This window comes from Chiroxiphia lanceolata, chromosome 28 (assembly GCF_009829145.1).
Source record: "Chiroxiphia lanceolata isolate bChiLan1 chromosome 28, bChiLan1.pri, whole genome shotgun sequence".
Taxonomy (NCBI): Eukaryota; Metazoa; Chordata; class Aves; order Passeriformes; family Pipridae; genus Chiroxiphia; species Chiroxiphia lanceolata.
Genome location: NC_045664.1, coordinates 3228191 through 3247507, shown reverse-complemented (window position 1 = coordinate 3247507; position 19317 = coordinate 3228191). Strand labels below are relative to the sequence as shown.

The 19317-nt window shown below is 48.2% G+C and overlaps 2 protein-coding genes across 2 annotated transcripts; both read left to right on the top strand.

Annotated features, from left to right (window-relative positions):
* The first annotated feature begins 3784 nt into the window (after positions 1 to 3784).
* Positions 3785 to 13593, top strand: CHMP7 (charged multivesicular body protein 7). Its single transcript, XM_032712669.1, is given in 12 exon segments — positions 3785 to 3848; positions 3851 to 3932; positions 3934 to 4086; positions 5076 to 5250; positions 6540 to 6725; positions 7354 to 7501; positions 7867 to 7907; positions 8677 to 8796; positions 9492 to 9590; positions 10479 to 10539; positions 10990 to 11154; positions 11890 to 13593. Coding segments are annotated over 12 exon segments (1344 nt in total). The 5' UTR covers positions 3785 to 3799; the 3' UTR covers positions 11955 to 13593.
* A 3696-nt stretch (positions 13594 to 17289) lies between these two features.
* Positions 17290 to 18991, top strand: LOC116799358 (D(1) dopamine receptor-like). The gene has a single exon (XM_032712429.1). The coding sequence runs from the start codon at positions 17660 to 17662 to the stop codon at positions 18989 to 18991; it is 1332 nt and encodes a 443-aa protein (XP_032568320.1). The 5' UTR covers positions 17290 to 17659.
* Positions 18992 to 19317: the final 326 nt, after the last annotated feature.

Sequence of the window (19317 nt, the reverse complement as noted above, 5' to 3'; positions counted from 1 at the left end):
ATGGAATCCTGGAGTGGTTTGGGTTGGAAAGGATCTTAAAGTTCATCCAGTGCCACCCCTGCCATGGGCAGGGACACCTTCCACTAGCCCAGGTTGCTCCAACCTGGCCTTGGATACTCCCAGGGATGGGGCAGCCACAGCTTCCCTGGAAAATCCTTTCCAGGGCCTCCCCACCCTCCCAGGGAGGAATTTCTCCCCCATATCCCACCTATCTCTGCCCTCTGGCAGTGGGAAGACATTCCCCCTTGTCCTGGCACTCCAGGCCCTTGTAAACTGTCTTTCTCCATCTTTCCTGTAGCTCCTTCAGGTCCTGGAAGGAAAGCCACAGTTAAGTCACCCCAAAGCTTTCCTTCTCCAGGCTGAACAATCCCAACTCTCCCAGCCTTCCCTCCCAGCAGAGCTGCTCCATCCCTCTGATCCCCTCGGTGCTTCCTCTGGACTCACTCCAGCAGCTCCACGTCCATCCTGAGCTGGGACCCCAGAGCTGGAGGCAGCTCTGTCCGTGGGGGTCTCACCTTGAGGGGGCAGAGGGGAAGTGGGACCATTTGGAGTGATGGAATTTGCCTTCCCGACTCTTTGTGCTGGATCCCTGCTTTCCTGGGGGGGGTGGCTGAACACCTGCCTGCCACGGGAAGCGGGGAAGGAATTCCTCGTTTTGCATTCCTCGCTTTTGTAACCGCCTTTATCTCAACCCCAGATAAAAGCGAGTTTTCTCACTTCTCCTCTCCGAACCTTTCCCCCATCCCGCTGTGGGGGAGTGAAGGAGCAGCTGTGTGGGGCTGAGCTGCCAGCTGGGATTCAGCCACTTCGGGGCGTTTCTCCTCTGGAGCGGAGCAGGAGATCAGATCATCCCTTGGCTCTTTTCACCCCCAGACATGTGATGCCCCCGCTCCAGCCGCCTCTGGTGCCGTGCAGGTCCAAGGCCAAATCTCTCAGGTGTGTAAACACGGCCCCGTGTGGCTCCTTTGAACAGGGCTCGTGATCCAGTGCCACCGTTTCCCTTTCCCGGAGCGGTGTTTGCTCGGCTGCCAGCGGCCAAAACGTGCCCTGCTCAGGGCCAGGCTGGTTTTTTGGCCAAAGCCATCCCGGGTCCTCGGGGACGAATGGCTTCCCGGGCAGAAGACGGCGTTCTTTTGGGGCTGGAAGTGGAAGGATTAATGTAAAATTTCGAAGCTTGGAAGAAGAAGCTAAAAATAGGCTCCTGCCTGTGCTGAGTCACCCCGATTCCCGTGGGATGGGTGGGTTGGAAGGGCTGCCAGGGGAGGGGACCCAAGGTGGTGTTGCCAAATCCCGGGGGATTCGGACCATCACTGGGGTTTTTTATCCCTATTTCAGCGTCCTTTGCCTCCTAAGACACTGATCTCAGCTCTGAATGTGGGAAAATAAAGCCCTGGATGAAAGGAAGGCAGCACCTCCCGAGGCTCCAGAGCTCTCCCGGAGCTCCAGCCCCGCTCGGCAGCCTTGGAAAACCCCCCCAGGGAGGCACAGCGGGGGGAAAGCTCCGTGTCCCGGGCTCCGAGGGCTGGATGGATCCTCCCCGTGCACCCCAGCGAGGGTTAAGCTGGTGATTGTCCAGCCAAAGGGGGCCCAAATATATATATGTATAAAAAAAGAGGACCCATATATATATATATTTCTATATTTATTTATATATTTATATTTATATATATTTTTATATATTTATTATTTCTTTATATATATTTATATATTTATATATTTATATTTATGTATATATTCATATTTATTTATATATTATATATATTTTATATATTATATATATTTACTATATTTATATTTATATTATTTTATATATTTATAGATTTATTTATATATAATTATATATTTATACTTATAGATCTATTTATAGATATATTTATTTTTATATATTTATGTATTTATATTTATAGATGTATTTATATATATTATATATTTATATATATTTATTATTTATATATTTATTTATATATATTATATATTATACATATTATTTATATTTATTTATTTATTTAATATTTATATATATATATATTTATAGATTTATTTATATATATTTATAGATTTAATATATTATTTATAGATTTATTTATATTATATAGATTTATTTATATATTATATTTATATATATTTATAGATTTCTTTTTATATTTATATATTAATTGTTTATAGACTTATTTATTTCTAGATTTATTTCTATATTTGTTTATATATTTATTTATATATTTATACAATTAATTATTTCTATATTTATTTATATTTATATAAATTGACATACACACCTTACATGTAATTATATATATGTGTGTCTATGCATAAAATACACGTATATCGCAATAAATATATATATGAATTATACATCTATAAATATAAGCTTGCTCTCTCTATATTATAATCCTATATGCAATATTAAATTAGATACATACAAATATTTTATTTATTATTATAATATATTAGATATACAGTACATTAGCTATATATATATTAGTTATTATTTAGTATCATATTATATATGATGCATTGTTTAATATCTAATATCATATTAGATATATACATAAAACGTTTTATTATCACAGTATATATTGATCACTAATACTTTATTGGTTTATATTTTACTTCATTATTACTTTATTATATTAAATATACTTTATTGTTACATATTGTAATATATTATTATATGTTGTTATATATTATTATATTTTTATATATGGTTTATATATTATATATAATATAGATATTTTTATATATATATTTAGATATATATAATATATATTTTTATTTTATACATTGTTATTATAGAACATAGAATAGTCAATATATAATATAAAGTAATATATATAATACATGTATAACGTTATATGTAGTATAATATTATATAAAATATTATAGATATAATATAGCTATGGATACAGATAGAAACATATATTTAACATATAATTAATATTTATATAGGGAACAATAATAATATAACAACAATATTAATAAGAACAACAGAAAAATTATTATTATAATACTGTGACACTATATATATAGTCACAGTATTATATATCTATAAATATTATAGATATAATATAGGTACAGATACAGATAGATAATATATTAATATATAATTAATATATTATATATAGGGCACAACAATAATAATTACAATAATAATAAGAGCAAAAAACTCAATTATCATTATAATACTGTGACACTATATATATGTAGTCACAGTATTATATATCTATAAATATTATAGATATAATATAGATATAGATAGATAATAAATAATTAATATATTATATACGGGGACCAATACAAAGAATAATGACAATGATAATAACAAGAGCAACAGAAACGGTTATTATACTACTGTGACTATATATATGTATATATATATTTATATATATATAATATGTATATATATATATATATTCATATATATATTCATATATATATAAAATATAATAATAGTATTTATATGGGGGGACTGATTGGATATATATATATATATATAAAATAAATATATTCCGAAGCAGTCCGAAATGCAGTCCCCATCCTGCAGAATTTCCCCACAACACGCGGTGACGCCACACATGACGTCACACATGACGTCACTCCATGCCCTCCCCTGGATTTTTTGGGCCCGCCCTGCCCGGGTCGTACCACCGCTCCCTTTGGGAGGGGGGGTGCAGCCCGGGCCGTACCAAGTCCCGCCGGAGGGGTGGCGCTGTCCCCGCGCAGGCGCCGTGCGCGGCTCCCCTGAGGCAGGCGGGCGGCCGGGCCGGGCGGAGGCCGCGGCCGGAGCCGGGGGCTCGCGTAGATGTGCAGCCCGGGGGGGGCCCCCCCTGGGCCCGCCCCGGCCGGCGACCTGCCCCGGAGTGGGACAGCGACGACGAGCGCATGGCCTTCCTGTTCTCGGCCTTCAAGCAGAGCCGCGAGGTGAACAGCACCGAGGGACAGCAAGATGGCCTTCTGGGTCGGGCTGGTGCTGGCCCGCGGCCGCAGGAGGGGCGCGGTGAGGACCTGCCTCCGGGAGCTGCAGAACGGCTTCGAGCGGCGGGGCAGCGTCCCGCTGGGGCTGGGCACCGTCCTCAGGGAGCTGCTCAGGTAAAGGGGGCCGGCGGGGAAAGGGGGGGCGTAGGAGAGATGGATGCGGGTGGGGAGAGATCCCTGTGCCAGCGTGGGTGTCGGGAATTCTGCCCTGCGAGGCGCTGGCACAGGTTGCCCAGGGAAGCCGTGGCTGCCCCTGGATCCCTGGAAGTGCCCAAGGCCAGGTTGGAGCGACCTGGGCTAGTGGAAGGTGTCCCTGCCCATGGCAGGGGGTGGAATGAGATGATCTTTAAGGTCCCTTCCAACCCAACCATTCCTGGATGCCATGATTCCATGGCACAGGGGACAAGGCTGCTCCTGCCTGGATCGGGGGATGCAGGGACAAAGATGAGAAGCCCCAGAACGGGGGGTACAGGGTGGGACTGGCTGATCTTTCAGCTCCCTTCCCACCCAAACCATTCCAGGGTTCTGTGAACAGGGAGTCAGGGGAATTTGCGAGGCAAAGCTTGGCAGGGAGTCAGAGGAGCTCACCCTGCTGTTGTTGTGGTGCCCCAGCTGCCCGTGGCACTGGGGATGTGACAAACTACTGTTTGCATCCAGATGTTTTGTGTGATGACATTAGAGCCAGGGAGTGATGGCTTGAAGAGATTTCAGAACAGCAGCAGCTCTGTCTGTGACATCAAAATCACTAGATCTGAGAACTGCAGTTTAACACAGAATTGAAGTATCCTGGAATTACCAGTTACCCTTCCAAAAACTGGCCCTCACCATCCATTTCCTTGTGTGGCGCTTCATTGGTTTCGAGTCAGGAAACTGGGAGAAAACTCCCGAAACTGGAAAAACAGTAAACACAAAAAACCTGGAAATACAATAAACAAAACATCCTTTGGGTCCAGAGGAAGCCTGGGAGGAGTGGAGACCTCCATGTCCTTCCATGCCCTGCAGGGAGTTCTCAAACTTCAACTGGATCTGGGGCTGGGGATGTACAGGATCTCTGAGATTTGGACTGGCTGTGTTCAGTTCCACGTGAATTATCTTTTCCCTAGACGTGGGAAGCTCCAGAGGGAGTCAGACTTCATGGCCAGTGTAGACAGCAGCTGGATCTCCTGGGGTGTGGGAGTTTTCATCCTGAAGCCCCTCAAGTGGACTCTCTCCAGCGTCCTGGGGGACAGCAAAATCCCTGAGGAAGAGGAGGTTCTGATTTACGTGGAGCTGCTTCAGGTGAGTGTTGTTGAGAGCATTCCCGAGGTTATGCATCTCCAGGAAAACCAGGAGTCATTTTATGTGCTGGGAAGGAGCTGAGTAGATCTTCATTTGTGCCCCTGAGGTGTTGAAAAGCCTGGAGAGAGATGGATGGAGTAATTTGGGGATAAGAAGTAATTTAGATCTATAGGTGCTGTTTCAAACTAACATAATAAAGATGATGCAAAAGCTGGAGCCCCTCTGCTCTGGAGCCAGGCTGGGAGAGCTGGGAGTGTTCACCTGGAGAAGGGAAAGCTCCAGGGAGACCTGAGAGCCCCTTGCAGGGCCTGAAGGGGCTCCAAGAGCTGGAGAGGGATTTTGGACAAGGGATGGAGTGACAGGACACAGAGACTGGCTTCCCACTGCCAGAGGGTTAGATGGGATATCAGGAAGGAATTCTTGGCTGTGAGGGGGGGAGGGGCTGGGATGAATTCCCAGAGAAGCTGTGGCTGCTTCATCCCTGGAAATGTCCAAGGCCAGCTTGGACTTGTGGTCTAGTGGAAGGGGGTGGTATTGGGTGATCTTTAATGTCCCTCCAACCCCAGACATTCCATGGTTCTGTGATAGTGAGTTTTCACTGACTTCCAAGAACAGGAGAGGGGCAGAATTCCCTGTTTGTCTAGGAAGGCCAGCACTGTGCTGTGAGCCTGCTGTAAATCCCAGATTGGAGTTCATTCCCATGCAGGACACAAGAGGAGCTTTGACATCCATCTGCTTTGGGCAGGGACAGGTGATGGGGCAGTTGCTGCCTGTCAGTCCCGTGTCCCCTCCAGCCCCACTCCCGGGGCATTTCCCTGCTCTGTCACTCAGAGCCTGTGCTTCCAGCTTGCCTTTCATGGGATTAGAACCCTTGGATCCTGTCACAGCCCCTTTTCTCTCTCTGTGTTACTAAAAATGAGCCCAAGACTTGCTGCTGTTGCAAGTGGTGTCTAAATTCCTGTGCCCGGCAGAAATGCAGGAAATCTTTAAAGGAATAATTTTACTCTGTTTTAAATAGGGGAGGGATTTCCAGGAAGTGCAGGTGGAGCCAACTTCTTGCCTGTGTGATCCCTGTGCCATTCCACAGCGTTTCAGGGGATGTAACTGGTGTAGTTTTGGCTTCCGTGGCCAACTGGATTATTTTCAAAGCGCTGCAGTTGCCTTGGGAGTTTCGCACGGTTCATTCTGAAAGTCACCGTGGCCAAAGGAGGAACTGTCCCAAGTTTTCCCCTCCAGTGTGTGTGTGAGGAGGGGGAGCAGTGTGAGCTGTATCCCTGTTGTCCTTGCAGGAGAAGGCAGAGGAAGTTTATCGGCTCTATCAGAACTCCGCGCTCTCCTCTCACCCCGTCGTCGCCCTCTCCGAGCTCCAGTCCCTCTGTGCCAGTGTGTGCCCAGATGAAAGGACCTTCTACTTGCTGCTGCTCCAGCTGCAAAAGGAGAAGAGGGTCACGATCCTGGAACAGAATGGAGAGAAGGTACAGGGTCAAGGTGACTGCTTTTGGGTGGTATAACCCCTGTCTTGCATTCCATCTGCCTGGGAAGAAAACTTTATTGGTGGAACGTGGGTGTTCTGTGTCTGGAAGGGGTAAATTCCTTGTTCTCCAGTGCTGTAACGGGGTTGTAGGTGAGGGGAAATCCTCATTCTTGTGTGACAGGTTCTTCCAAAGTTTTTAACATTTTTTTTTTAATTTAAGAGCTGAAAAATTGTTAGGTCTGATCTGCCTGCAGGTCGATTGTTCCGGTTATCCAAAGTAAAATCAGTCCATGCCACTGGAATCAGCCTGGAATCCCATTCTTTTCTGTCAGTACCCAGATACAGGCACTCTCAGCTCTGAGAGTGCACTTTTTCCTGCAGTGTCCTGAAGGCCTTGGAAGTGTGACATTCCCATCCACTTCCAGGACAGCTTTAAATCCTCAGGTTGTTCCGTGAAGGCTTTTTGCTTTCACGCTGATGCTGCTCGATCCTGCCCAGTTTAATATCAGATCCGTGCTGACTGGGGCATGCTCATCACTAACAAGGCTTAAACTGGGAGTGTGAGAGCATCTTTCCTTGCTTCCAAGTGAAGGTATTTTGGGAGCTCAAGCCTGTGGCTCTCTTGGCAGATCGTGAAGTTCGCCCGAGGTCTCCACGCCAAGGTGTCCCCGATGAACGACGTGGACATCGGGGTGTACCAGCTGATGCAGAGTGAGCAGCTGCTGTCACAGAAGGTGGAGTCCCTTTCCCAGGAAAGAGAAGTAATTTTGGGCAAGGGTGGTGGGGGGAACAACGTCTGTGTGATGTAGAACTTTGTGGCATAATTAGAAGCTGCTTTCTCTGTGTTGTTCTTTTCCTGTTTGTGTCCCGGCCGTGGGTAGGGCAGCTTTCCCAGTCTTTGTTCCCTATCCCCATGAAAACAAGGTGCAGTGAATGGGTGTGAGGAATGTTTGTCAAGATTTGGAATGCGTTCAAGGGCTCCTTCTGGGAATCAGCAACCATTTAAGGGTGGTTGTATCCCAAATGCACCCTCACTGGTCACCTCAGGGTCAGAGCAAGGCACAGAGGGTGGTTTCTGCTTTGTGAAATCACTGCTGGCAAAGGAATGAGTTCTTTTCCTTCTTGAATCTTCCAGGTGTAAGAGGATGCCCGGAGTGCTTGTAGAGCTGGGAAAAAGCAATTGGTGAGTGGAAGTGCAAGGGAATGTCCTTGGAGCTGGTCCATAACCAGGGTTAGACACTGTGGGTTGACAGGGGTGGGTCTGAAGCCTCCTTAAGGTGAAGATAAGGATATATTTATCCAGAGTGAAGGGAATGGAAATAACTCTTCAAAGCAGCTGTTGTGTGTGTGCCTCAGGGATTGCTGGGTTTTTTAGACACTTTCACTCAGTATCCTGCGTTGAAAGGGACCCACTTAGATCATCAAAGTCCCAACTCCTTCACCTTTTCTTCCTTTAATTTTTTTTTATTTGGCAGTGATTTTTTTTTTTTTTACTTCACAGACCACGGTGATTTCTGAACAAAATTGCACCAACACAACTACATATTTCACAATCTTCCTCTGCTTTTTTTCTGTATAATGCAACATGCTAATTTTTTTAACCAACATGAAAACCCCCTGTGATTTGCTTTTTTTTTTTTTTTTTGAAGGGAGTGTCAGCCACCAGGAATCTGAGCAGTTGCAGGTGCCAACTGGCATATTTTTCTATGGCCTGACCTTTCCAAAGTAGGAATCCAAGACTCCTCTGCTTCTGAGCAGTGACCCAGGAATACCTGAGTGAACCCCTGGAGGACACTTGTTTGTCCCCCATCTTTTAGAGCTTCCTCCAAGTTTTCTCGTGGGTGGGAATAAACTCAGGGAGTTGAAGACTCTTGGGATTTGTGTATAAACATGTCCTAACAGCTCCAGCTGTGTTTGGTTTGTGACCCAGGCTGTGTCTTTTGTGTCCCCAGGCTCTGAGGTGCCTCAAGTCCAAGCGGAGGACGGAGCGGCGCATCGAGGAGCTGCATTCCAAGCTGGATGCAGTGCAGGGAATCCTGGATCGGATTTACGCCTCCCAGACCGACCAGATGGTACTGGGCTCCTTCTATCTTGTCCTTCTCACTTCAGCCCCTCTCTTCCCACTCCTGGTGCTTTAGCTGCCTGGCAGAGCCTGTGTCTGAGGGATGGGACTTTATTCCCGGAGTATCCCCCTGCTTAAACCCACTCCTGGCTCCATTCTCTGCTTCAGTGATCTCTGAGGGTTGGGACTTTATTCCTGGAGTATCCCTATGATTAAACTTGCTCCTGCCTCCAGTCTCTACTTCAGTGATCTCTGAGGGTTCGGACTTTATTCCTGGAGTATCCCCCTGATTAAACCCACTCCTGGCTCTTCTCTGCTTCACTAATCTCTGAGGGTTGGGACTTTATTCCTGGAGTATCCCCCTACTTAAACCTGCTCCTGGCTCCATTCTCTGCTTCAGTGGTCTCTGAGGGGTGTGGGACTTTATTCCCAGAGTATCCCCCTGATTAAACTTGCTCCCTGCCTCCAATCTCTCTGCCTGATGACCTCTGAGGGTTGGAACTTTATTCCAAGAGTATCCCCCTGATTAAACTTGCTCCTGCCTCCAATCTCTCTGCCTTGATGATCTCTGAGTGTTGGGACTTATTCCTGGCAAACCTGCTCCTGGCTCCTTGATATTTCTCAGAGGGGCCTGGGGAGAAGCTTCTTGTTTGTTCTTTGTCAGCAACGTGCATCTTTTTTTCTCTTTTGTATTTTCATTTATAGGTGTTTAATGCCTACCAGGCTGGGGTGGGAGCTCTGAAGCTGTCCATGAAGGATGTGACTGTGGAGAGGGCAGAGAACCTGGTGGATCAGATCCAAGAGGTACTGGAACAAACCTGTGAATTAATTAAACCCAAATATTTATGCTGAGGCCTCTGGTGCTGTTTATTTTCTTTTCTTTATGTCACCAAAGCAAACTGACTTAATTTTGATCTCAGAGATCAGCAAGAAGAGGTTTGCAGAGAACTCTGTGTTTGGTTTCATTGTATTACATTAAATCTGTGCATTTCTTTTTTGCTCAGCAATATTGGGCAAGCCTACAGCTTTCCTAGAAAATGTTCAGGTGTGTTAAAAAAGAAATATCAGACAAACCCTTGGAAGCTGGAATGCAACTACAGGCATAAAACAGCTGCCTGACCCATCATCTTGTGCAGTTCAGTGAGGGAAAGGAGTTAATTCTGAGTGAATTAAAATGAATCTGTCTGCATAAGCTGGTGTGAAAACCAGCAAAGGATTAATTTTTGTTTTTTAGCAGTGTCAGCTCAAATTGTGACTTCAGCTCATGAGCTGAGGGGCTGCAAAGTGTCGTAGCTGAGCTGTGTTGGACTTTAGCTTCCTCATTTTGTAGCTAATATAATAATAATAATAAATATTATATTAATATATATAACATTATATATAATAATATTGTAGCTAAGCTGCAATATAAACTCATTATTTATGTGAAAAAGCTCAAATGAGAGGGATTTTTTTTTTTTTTTTACTTTTACTGTGAAATTGTGATTCAGGTTTGATCCTCAAACCTCCCACTTGGCCTTGTAGCACTTTTATCAAATAATCTTCCTGTTACTCCTTTTGCCAGTGAAAAACCAGTCATGATGGAAGTGTTCTGCTGCTTTTAAGTCAACTTTTGAATTCTTTTTGTTATTTCTGCTTTGATGAAGGCAGAAGTTTATATTCTACATCCAACTCTGTGTGTTTTTTCCTCAGCTTTGTGACACTCAAGATGAAGTAGCCCAGACTCTGGCTGGAGTGGGGATCAATGGCCTGGGTATGTCTTGGGGTTCTTATCCTTTGCTCCTCCCTTCCCTGCTGTCCTCCTTTCCCTGCAAACTGGGATTTGGGCCTCTCCAAACCCTCGTAGGCTCCAGTTGCTGCTGGATCTCAGCTCTGGGTTGTGTAATGTTGATTCAACTCTATTTTTAGAGCGGCTGCTGCTTTGTTTTTGAAGTGAGGAGCTTTTTCCTCTGGCCTGGGTGTTGCTGCAGCTTGTTTGTCTCTGCTGTGATGTGCCAGCACTCCTTGGCCTCAGTGCAAAGGTTTTTCTGATGGGAGAAATCCTTTTCCCTGGAATCAGCCCTGGATTTCTCAGACCTTTAGAGGAAGCACAGGAAGTTCCTCACGAGTAGCAAGGGATGGGAGCAATAATACCTGTGTTTCACTCAGATTTCCACCTGTGCTGGGTTAATTCTTCTTGGAACTGAGTGTTTTCTTTCACCAGCAGAGATGGACACCGAGGAACTGGAGAAGGAGCTGGACAGTCTCCTCCAGGACTCGACCAAGGAGCCTGTGGATCTGCCTCCTGTTCCTCAGAAGGTGCTGAATCCCCCCATTTCTGATGCTGAGCTGGAAGCTGAGCTGGAGAAGCTGACAGTCTGTGATGGAGGTAGGGATGGCAGCAGGCCCTGGGGGGACCTGGGGCAACCTTGCAGAGCAAAAGATGTTAGCAGAACTAAGTCTGAGTCTTAAAAGAACTGCCCTCTGCTAGGAATTCTGCCTGGCCTCTGCCATGGGCTGGAGGGAAAAGGAAAAGGCTCTGGGAGGGAGCTGCTGCTTGGACTGATGAATTTTTCATCCTCATTTAACAAAGGCAGGCAGTGTTCAGAGTGATAAATTAGATAAATTGTCAAGCAATGGGCATCTTCCCTGTCCTGCAATGCTGGGTGTGTCTTATGTGGTGCAGGTATGGGGTCTGCTTGAATTTATTTACTTATTGATAAGTAAATAAACAATAAGATTGATAAATAAATAATACTATTTATTGATCTTTTTGGGTCCCTTCTGAGTCAGGATATTCCATAATTTAGTAGCAGTGAGTGACCAGAGCTTGTGGGCTCGAACTGCTTGCTGCACTTTCCCTGGATCTGTGTGGCACAGGGGTAAATAGGCTTCCATTTTCAATTCCTTTCAGGAATCTTGATGAACAATTACATGGCACTGTCCATGTCGTTTTCTTCCTATTTGGGCAGCTGATAATCCCAGTTTTCAGAGCATCCCTTATCAAACATGTTTCCAAGAGAATGCAGAGCAGTGAAGTGCTGAGACACTCTGGAATTTTACTGGTTGGTTGTGGATGTGGTTGATAAAACCTGACCTCCTTCTTTTGCAATTTTCTTTACAGATTTGGCACAAAAGGCTGCAGCTGCTTCCTCTGAACCCAAAACAGCTCTGGGACTGAATCTCTGAAGACCCAACAGAATCCTGTTGCTGCTGTTTGGGAAGTTGTCTTAAGGTTCCTTAACTCATGACTAGAACTTCTAAGGAGAGGGGTCACTCTCTCTTCCTCTCCATGGATATCAACTTTGCTCAGCAACAGGATCTCCTGCCATGACAATCCACTCTGGAACTGGCCCCAGCTGGTGTTTGTCATCTCTGTGCCAACATCTGCACTGGTCTCAACCTGACTGGTGACCCCAAGTCTCTCTGACATCCAGTCTTCCCTCCTGGGAATACAATTCCAGTGAAGATAAACTCTTCTGTGTCCATAACAGTGCTCAGTTTTGGTTTGGTTTTGAGGGTATTTTTCTATTATTTTTCTTATTTTATTTGATTTTATTTTTATTTTTCTTCCTTTGCTGTGGCTGATGTCGAGATCCTGAGTTGCAGCAGTGTTGCAGTTGCTCAACATTTGGCTGCTTTGTGTGGTTGTTTCGAACACTTGGCACATAAATCCCGACCTTGACGTACCTGCAACAAGCTTAAAACACCCGGTGATAGTTCTCCCCCTCCCTGTGTGTATCTTTGCACGGTCGTGGACAACTAGACACTGTAACTGTTACGTTTGTAGGAGATTTGGCTGCTGCTCCTCCTACAGGGCAGCGATTGCAAGCACAAGACAAAAGAATTCCTCTTTCTGTTAAGGCCTTAAAAGGGAGACCTGCAAAAGATTTCGGTGAAGGAGTTTCAGGCTCTGTCAAAGGCTGGGGGTTTGCTGTTAATCCAACTTTTCTGCTTGCTCTTACTTGAAATTCGAGCTGTTTGCTGATTTTTTTTTTTATCTCCCCTGTTAGCAAAACTCCTTGGGGGCTGCAGGGTGGTGTGCTGGGGGTTCCCCTGGAGTGATTTGGGGGGTGAGGAGAACGGATGCACTGTTCCCCCTCTGGGGAGAGTGCAGCTTCACAGCCTTACCTTTGCCTTCAGCCTTGCTCCTGCAATCCCCCGAGGTTCTGTGGTACCAGAAAGCCCCAACCCCAAACTCTCTGAATGTTTTTAATGCACAGACCCCCCTGAACACACCAACTGCAGCTGGTCTGGGGGCTGCCTTCGCCCCCTCCTCTTTTGCAGGTCACTTTTTTATCCCTCGTGTGTGCACGTGGAAGAGCAGGAGTCCTGATCCCTCAACAGCTGAACTTCCAGGAGGGGAATGTGCTCTTCCCTGGGCTCTCTGCACAGCCTGTGTGTGTGGCAGGGGAGGGACTGGCTGCCTGCTGAAAGGAAAACCAGCCCTCCCCTCCCTGCACCTCCCCCTGACTCGGAATGTATCCCCCTCAGCACTTCCACGCTGCCTCTTGTCCCAGGCTCCACAGGCTGAGCCCTGTGGATGGCGGCCTGGGGGAATGGGAACCAGGGCTGGAATCCCCACATCCCTTTCATTATTTTTTGGCCACCCAGCTTCAGCCCCAGAGGACAGGGAGGGAGGTTGCAGGTGTCCCCAGGGCTCTGCCTGGGCTGGGGCTCCACTGTCACTTTGTGCACGAGTGCAGGCTCTGCCAGGGAAGGTGTCCTGGATCCAGCTCACAGTTCACCCAGGCTGTACATGGAATTATGTAAAATGACTTGAAGCTCTGTGTTCCTTTCCTTTGGAAGTAAACAGGAGAAAAACCTCTGTGTTTTCTGCCTGCTTGTAAATAAAGGGGAGGGGAGGAACCACCCCTGTGCCCTCTGTGCTTTCCCTGTTCCAGCTGCTGCCCCTGTAAAACCTGGCTGCTGAAATCCCAGCCCATTCCTGGGCTGCTTTGCCAAAACCCAAACTGAACAACTGCTCTACCAGACTTTGATCTCCCTGAGTCTTTTCTTTGTGTTTAAAAAACCCCAACAGTGTTTAATAATTGTTCTTATTTCCACTGAGTAGCCTGTGCTGGTTTTTGGGCTGGACAGCCTTCACTTCTAGCACCATTTGGGAAAGACTTGCTGCTTTTTCTTATCTTTCCACTTCTTTTTCCCCACTGTGCATCCCAAACATGCAGTTTCAAGGCTCACACAGGTAAAGTCCTTTGCCTAAACCACATTGTTCTGGCCATGGAGGAAACTGCTGTGCCAGGAAGTCACTTCTCCTAATTAACCCCCTGGTTTTGGACCAAACAATTCCCAAAGCTGATCCTGGGTCAGTTTTTACCTGTTCTAATTGGAATTAAGCAGCACAGACTGGGAGCCTGGGGCTGGTTTACCCTCTGCCTAAAGAAAATCAATCTAAATGGAGTAACCTGGTGTATAAACTCAAACCAAATGACTCCTCCTTCCCTCTGATGCCTGAAGGAAGCTTTGAATTTCCAGGCTGTTAATCCCATTTCCTCTGGCTTTGACCCCAACTGGCACATTGGAGAGCTCCCATAGTTTTTTTTTCAGGGCTCAGGCCTTGCTTCAAACCTGGATCTTTGCTTTTCAAACCCCTCATTTCTCCCCTGCTCTCAGGACTTGTCCCTTCTCTGCGAGTCCAGAGGGATTCCTGCAGGAATAACCACTCTCCTGGGATTCTGTGATGCATCTGCCTGTGCCAGCCATGCTGGAAGAGGCATTTTGGAGTTAAACCCGAGCAGCTGCTGCTTGATTTCAAGTGGCTGGTAATTTTCTTCCTTTGATGCAAAGTGGGATGTAATCAAGATGGCTGAATGGAGAATTTTAAGTGTATTTTGGTGAGACAGCAGGGAAAGGAAATCGAGGGCAGCGTCGTGCTGGGTGAGGAAATTAAATATAAAAACCTAGAGCTGAATTGCCACCCAACTGAAATATTATCAGATTGGAGTGCTGTTTAAAATAGTACTTAACTCGAGTCTTAGAAAAAAATAGCTGCTGAAAGAAAAAGGGAATGTAGCAACTGTTTATTATAATCTAAAGCACTGAACAGTTTTATCTGTGGAGAAGATTTGGTCCTGCAGGCAGAGGAGCTGTCTGTGAACACGAGCCTGTGTTTGGTTGCCTGTGACAGCAGAATTAACAGTGATTTCTGCATTAGGTGCACTCCAAGATGTGCAGGAATTGGGTGATAAATTGGATCCCTTCCCATCCCATCTTCCCCCACCAGCCCAGCTTTGGAATTCTGCTCCAGCCCAAGTTGTGTGCGAGGTCCTTTCTTAGATGGGCGGCCTCACGTTGTGCCAGGGGAGGTTTAGATTGGATATTGGGGAAAAAAACTCCATGGAAAGGGTCGTCCAGCCCTGGCACAGTGGCAGTGGTGGAGTCACCATGCCTGGAATTGTTCAAAAAACATGGATGTGGCACTTGGGGACGTGGTTTAGTGGTGGCCTTGGCAGTGCTGAGTTCACAGTCGGGCTTGATGGTCTTAAAGGTCTTTTCCAACCTTACCAGTGTTATGAATCTACATTTGGAAGCTCCTGAGGAGGAGCTGCCTCGTGTCTCGAGGAATGATTTCCTGGAATGCCTCCTGCCTTCCCAGGTGCCACCTAAATGTGCCAGGAGCTCCCACTCCAAAGCTCTGCTGTGTGCCAGGTCACCTGCCATCGCCGCTCTGCCCTGTGACTTGTGGCTCCTCCCTTAGATCCCTAAAATTTTCATGTCCAGTGCAGGGATTAGGAGGAAAATGCCCTTTGGGGCAGAGAGGACAGTGTGGGTTAGTGCTCTGCCAGGGTCGTGGGCAGTCATGGAATCATGGAATACCCTGAGCTGGGAGGATCATTGATCCGACTCCACCAATCCCACCCTGTCCCCGGGAGAATCATCCAAACACTCCTGGAGCTCCGGCAGCTTTGGAGCCTGTTCAGTGCCCAACCACCCCCTGGGGGAAGGACCTTTCCCTGAGATCCAACCTGACCCTGCCCTGGCACAGCTGATGAAACCCTAGGGCGGAATCCCGCCCCAGAATTCCCAAGGGAAGGCGCCGATCCACGAGCCGGCTCCTGGTGCCATCTAGCCGCTCTCCCTGGGATCGGCCCTTGGCAGGCGCGGGCTGCAGACGGTGGAACTAATGAGGCTTAATTAAACAAAACCCCGGCGAGCCGATGCCTTGACGTGCTGGCAACGAGTGCCGCGGACACCCGAGCGCGGAGTTTGCTTTGGGGGCTGCGTCTTCCAGGGAATAATCGCGCCCTTGTTGGGAATCGCTCCCGGGCAGCTCCTGCTCCCTCCGGGCTCCTGCAAACGCCGGGTCGAGGGGTTAGGGAATGGAATCCGAGTGTCTCTGTGTGTGTGGTTTGGCTGCTGCTCCCTCCAGGAGCGGGGAAGGGGCAGGGAGAGGCCCAGGGCATGGACTGGGCTCCGAGGGAATTAAGGAACGGGGAGGGAATTAATGCTGTGTGTCCAGGGTCATCTGCAAACCTTGGGCTGCCCTTTCCCACCTTGGTCAGGTCACCAGTGAGGCTCCTCTCAGCAGCAGGTCCCCGTTTAAGCAGCTGCCCCAGAGGCAGCACTCGAGGGAACGCCTTGGGAAGGACATTTCTTGATCAAATGACATTTTTTGAAGGACATTTCTTGATCAAATGACATTTTTTGAAGGACATTTCTTGACCAAACGAGCCCTTTTCCTGCAGAGGGGCTTTGGCTGCAAAGTGCTGGATTCCAAGGCTAAACTGAGCCTTAGTAGGTCACAACTGGCTCCTTATCCCGTGGTTTTCCTCCTGAGGTAAGAGGGGAGAGTCTTGCAGAGCTGTTGGCTTGTGAGTCTGGGGTTCAGCTTTGTGGGGGAGGAGGAGCAGTGGTTTTAGGGGGGATTCCCTGCCTGTTCCTCCAGAGCATCCCCCAGCTCTGCAGCACCACGGTGATGGCACACCTTTGATGATCACACTTAATTAAAAGCTTACCCAGGTGGTGTTCAGCACCCTCAGTGGTCCCACATGTAACCTCCCCTGAATAAACTGAAACTTTGGTGTGACAGTTTCAGGAAAATGAAAACCAAACCCCAAAAAACACTTCCAGATTTGTACAAGATTTTGTCTGTGTGATTTTTCCCCCCTTTTTTTTTTTTCTTCTTTTTTTTTCTTTTTTTTATTCCCCCCTGGAAGGAATTTTGCAGTGGAAAGCAGAGGCCAGTTTTTCCAGCACCTGCAGCTCAGGACAGGGAGGAGCTCAGGAAAGGATCAGGGCCATGTCTGAGCTGTGACTCGGTGCCTGTGCAGTGAATTTAGGTGCCTTTTATTCGGAGATCACAGCACATTTCTGCGCTGATTTGCACTGAAGACCCTCAAATCCCACTTGAATGTCATTTTTGCCCCTTCAATCCTCTGGTCTAATTCCCAAGCAACTCCCCCTGTCCACTGCGGGTTCTCCAGAGCTCACAGGGACAGAGACAGATCCCACCTGAGTGAAATCCAGAGGCGAGGAAGCACCAGAGGGAAGAGCAGCCGGGTCTGTGAGCAGGGAGGGTCCATCTGCACGAGCAGAGAGAGCTCAGATTCCCTCTGGCTTCTGGTAGCGAGTCCCAGCCTGGCCACGGAAGGGCTGGGATTCTGCAGCAGACACAGGATCACCAGGAGATGAAGAGGAGCTGAGAGGGAGGAAGGTTTGCAGCAGAGCCTTTCCAGCTCCCGGAGGTGAGTGCCAGCCTTCCCTGGGAGCAGCAGGGAAAGGAGAGTGGGCTGGGAGGCAAGAGGGAAAATCCGAACGCCGCGCTGGCAGCAGGAGACCTGGGAAGGAGTGAGAGCTTCCAGCGCTTCTCCTGGAGCTGGGTGTGAGAGCTGGAGTGCAGCTGGTGCTTCTGAGATGCCTGTGGAGCAGTAAGAATGGGGTTTGGATACTGGTGGGGACTTGGAACAGCTGTGGAGCCTCTCCAGGGACTGGAAAAAAAGGTACCCATGGATGGGATTTACTCCTCGGCGGGAGGAGATGGGCAGGACGTGACCAATGACACCAGCTGGGCAGAGGAAAGCAGCTCCAAGCTGTCCTCCCGTGTGGTGACAGCAGCCCTACTCCTCCTCCTCATCCTCTCCACCCTCCTGGGGAACACCCTGGTGTGTGTGGCCGTGGCCAAGTTCAGGCACCTGCGCTCCAAGGTCACCAATTCCTTCGTCATCTCCCTGGCGGTGTCCGACCTGCTCGTGGCCGTGCTGGTGATGCCCTGGAGGGCTGCCACCGACGTGCTGGGCTTCTGGCCCTTCGGGGGGGCTTTCTGTGATGTGTGGGTGGCCTTTGACATCATGTGCTCCACGGCCTCCATCCTCAACCTGTGTATCATCAGCCTGGAGCGCTACTGGGCCATTTGCAGCCCCTTCCGCTCCGAGAGGAGGATGACGTGGTGCGTGGCCTTCGTCATGATCGGGGTGGCCTGGCTGCTGTCCCTCCTCATCTCCTTCATCCCTGTGCAGCTCCAGTGGCACAAGGACAGTGGGATGTTAAAGCAGCCAGGCTTTAACGCCTCCGGGGAGGAGGAGAGCTGTGCTCCCAGGCTCAGCAGGCCCTACGCCATCTCCTCGTCCCTCATCAGCTTCTACATCCCCGTCGCCATCATGCTGGTGACCTACACCCGCATCTTCCGCGTCGCCCGGCGCCAGATCCGCAGGATCTCCTCCCTGGAGAGGGCCCTGGGACACGCCCAGAGCTGCCACAGCCCTCGGGAAGCCTCCCCGAAGAGCTCCTTCAAGAAGGAGACCAAGGTCCTCAAGACCCTCTCCGTCATCATGGGCGTCTTCGTCTGCTGCTGGCTGCCCTTCTTCGTGCTCAACTGCGTGGTGCCCTTCTGCGAGCCCGGCCCCCACGAGCCAGGAGAGCTTCCCTGCGTCGGCCAGAGCGTCTTCAACACCTTTGTCTGGTTTGGGTGGGCCAACTCTTCCCTCAACCCCATCATCTACGCCTTCAACGCGGAATTCCGGGGGGCTTTCGCCGCCCTCCTGGGCTGCGGCCGCACCGTGGAGACGCCGACCCTCAGCAACGAGCTGGTGTCCTACCACCAAGACACCGCCTTCCAGGGGGAGCTGGTGACCCTCAGCTACCCCCAGCTTCTCCCCCACGCTGTTCTGGGGGTGGAAGACACTGAGGGCTCCTCGGAGAAGGTTTCCCGGGTCTCCTCACCCTCGCTGGGGAAGGTCCCACCTCCCGCCAGTAGCACCTTCCACTGAGAGCTGGGAAAGGGAGAAGGGTGGTGGGATGGTCTCCAGGAGAGGTGGGAGCTGGGACACTGTTACTTGTTTATTGAGGAGTCTGTTTGCATTACTAAGTGTGGTTCTCCAGGTGGCTCCAGGGGCTCAGATCCCTGTTTTTATAACTCAGTTCTGGATCCAGCCCAGGGGGGATCAGTGTTTGCTGCTTTCTTTAGCTGGCCCGTGGAAAAAAAAAACAAACGAAAAAAACCCCAACACCTTCTGCAAAAGATGTAAATGGAGGGGCTGGAATTCCTCTTTCCTGGTGACTTCAGCTGAGAAAGCAAAGACTTGTGTGGTCATGG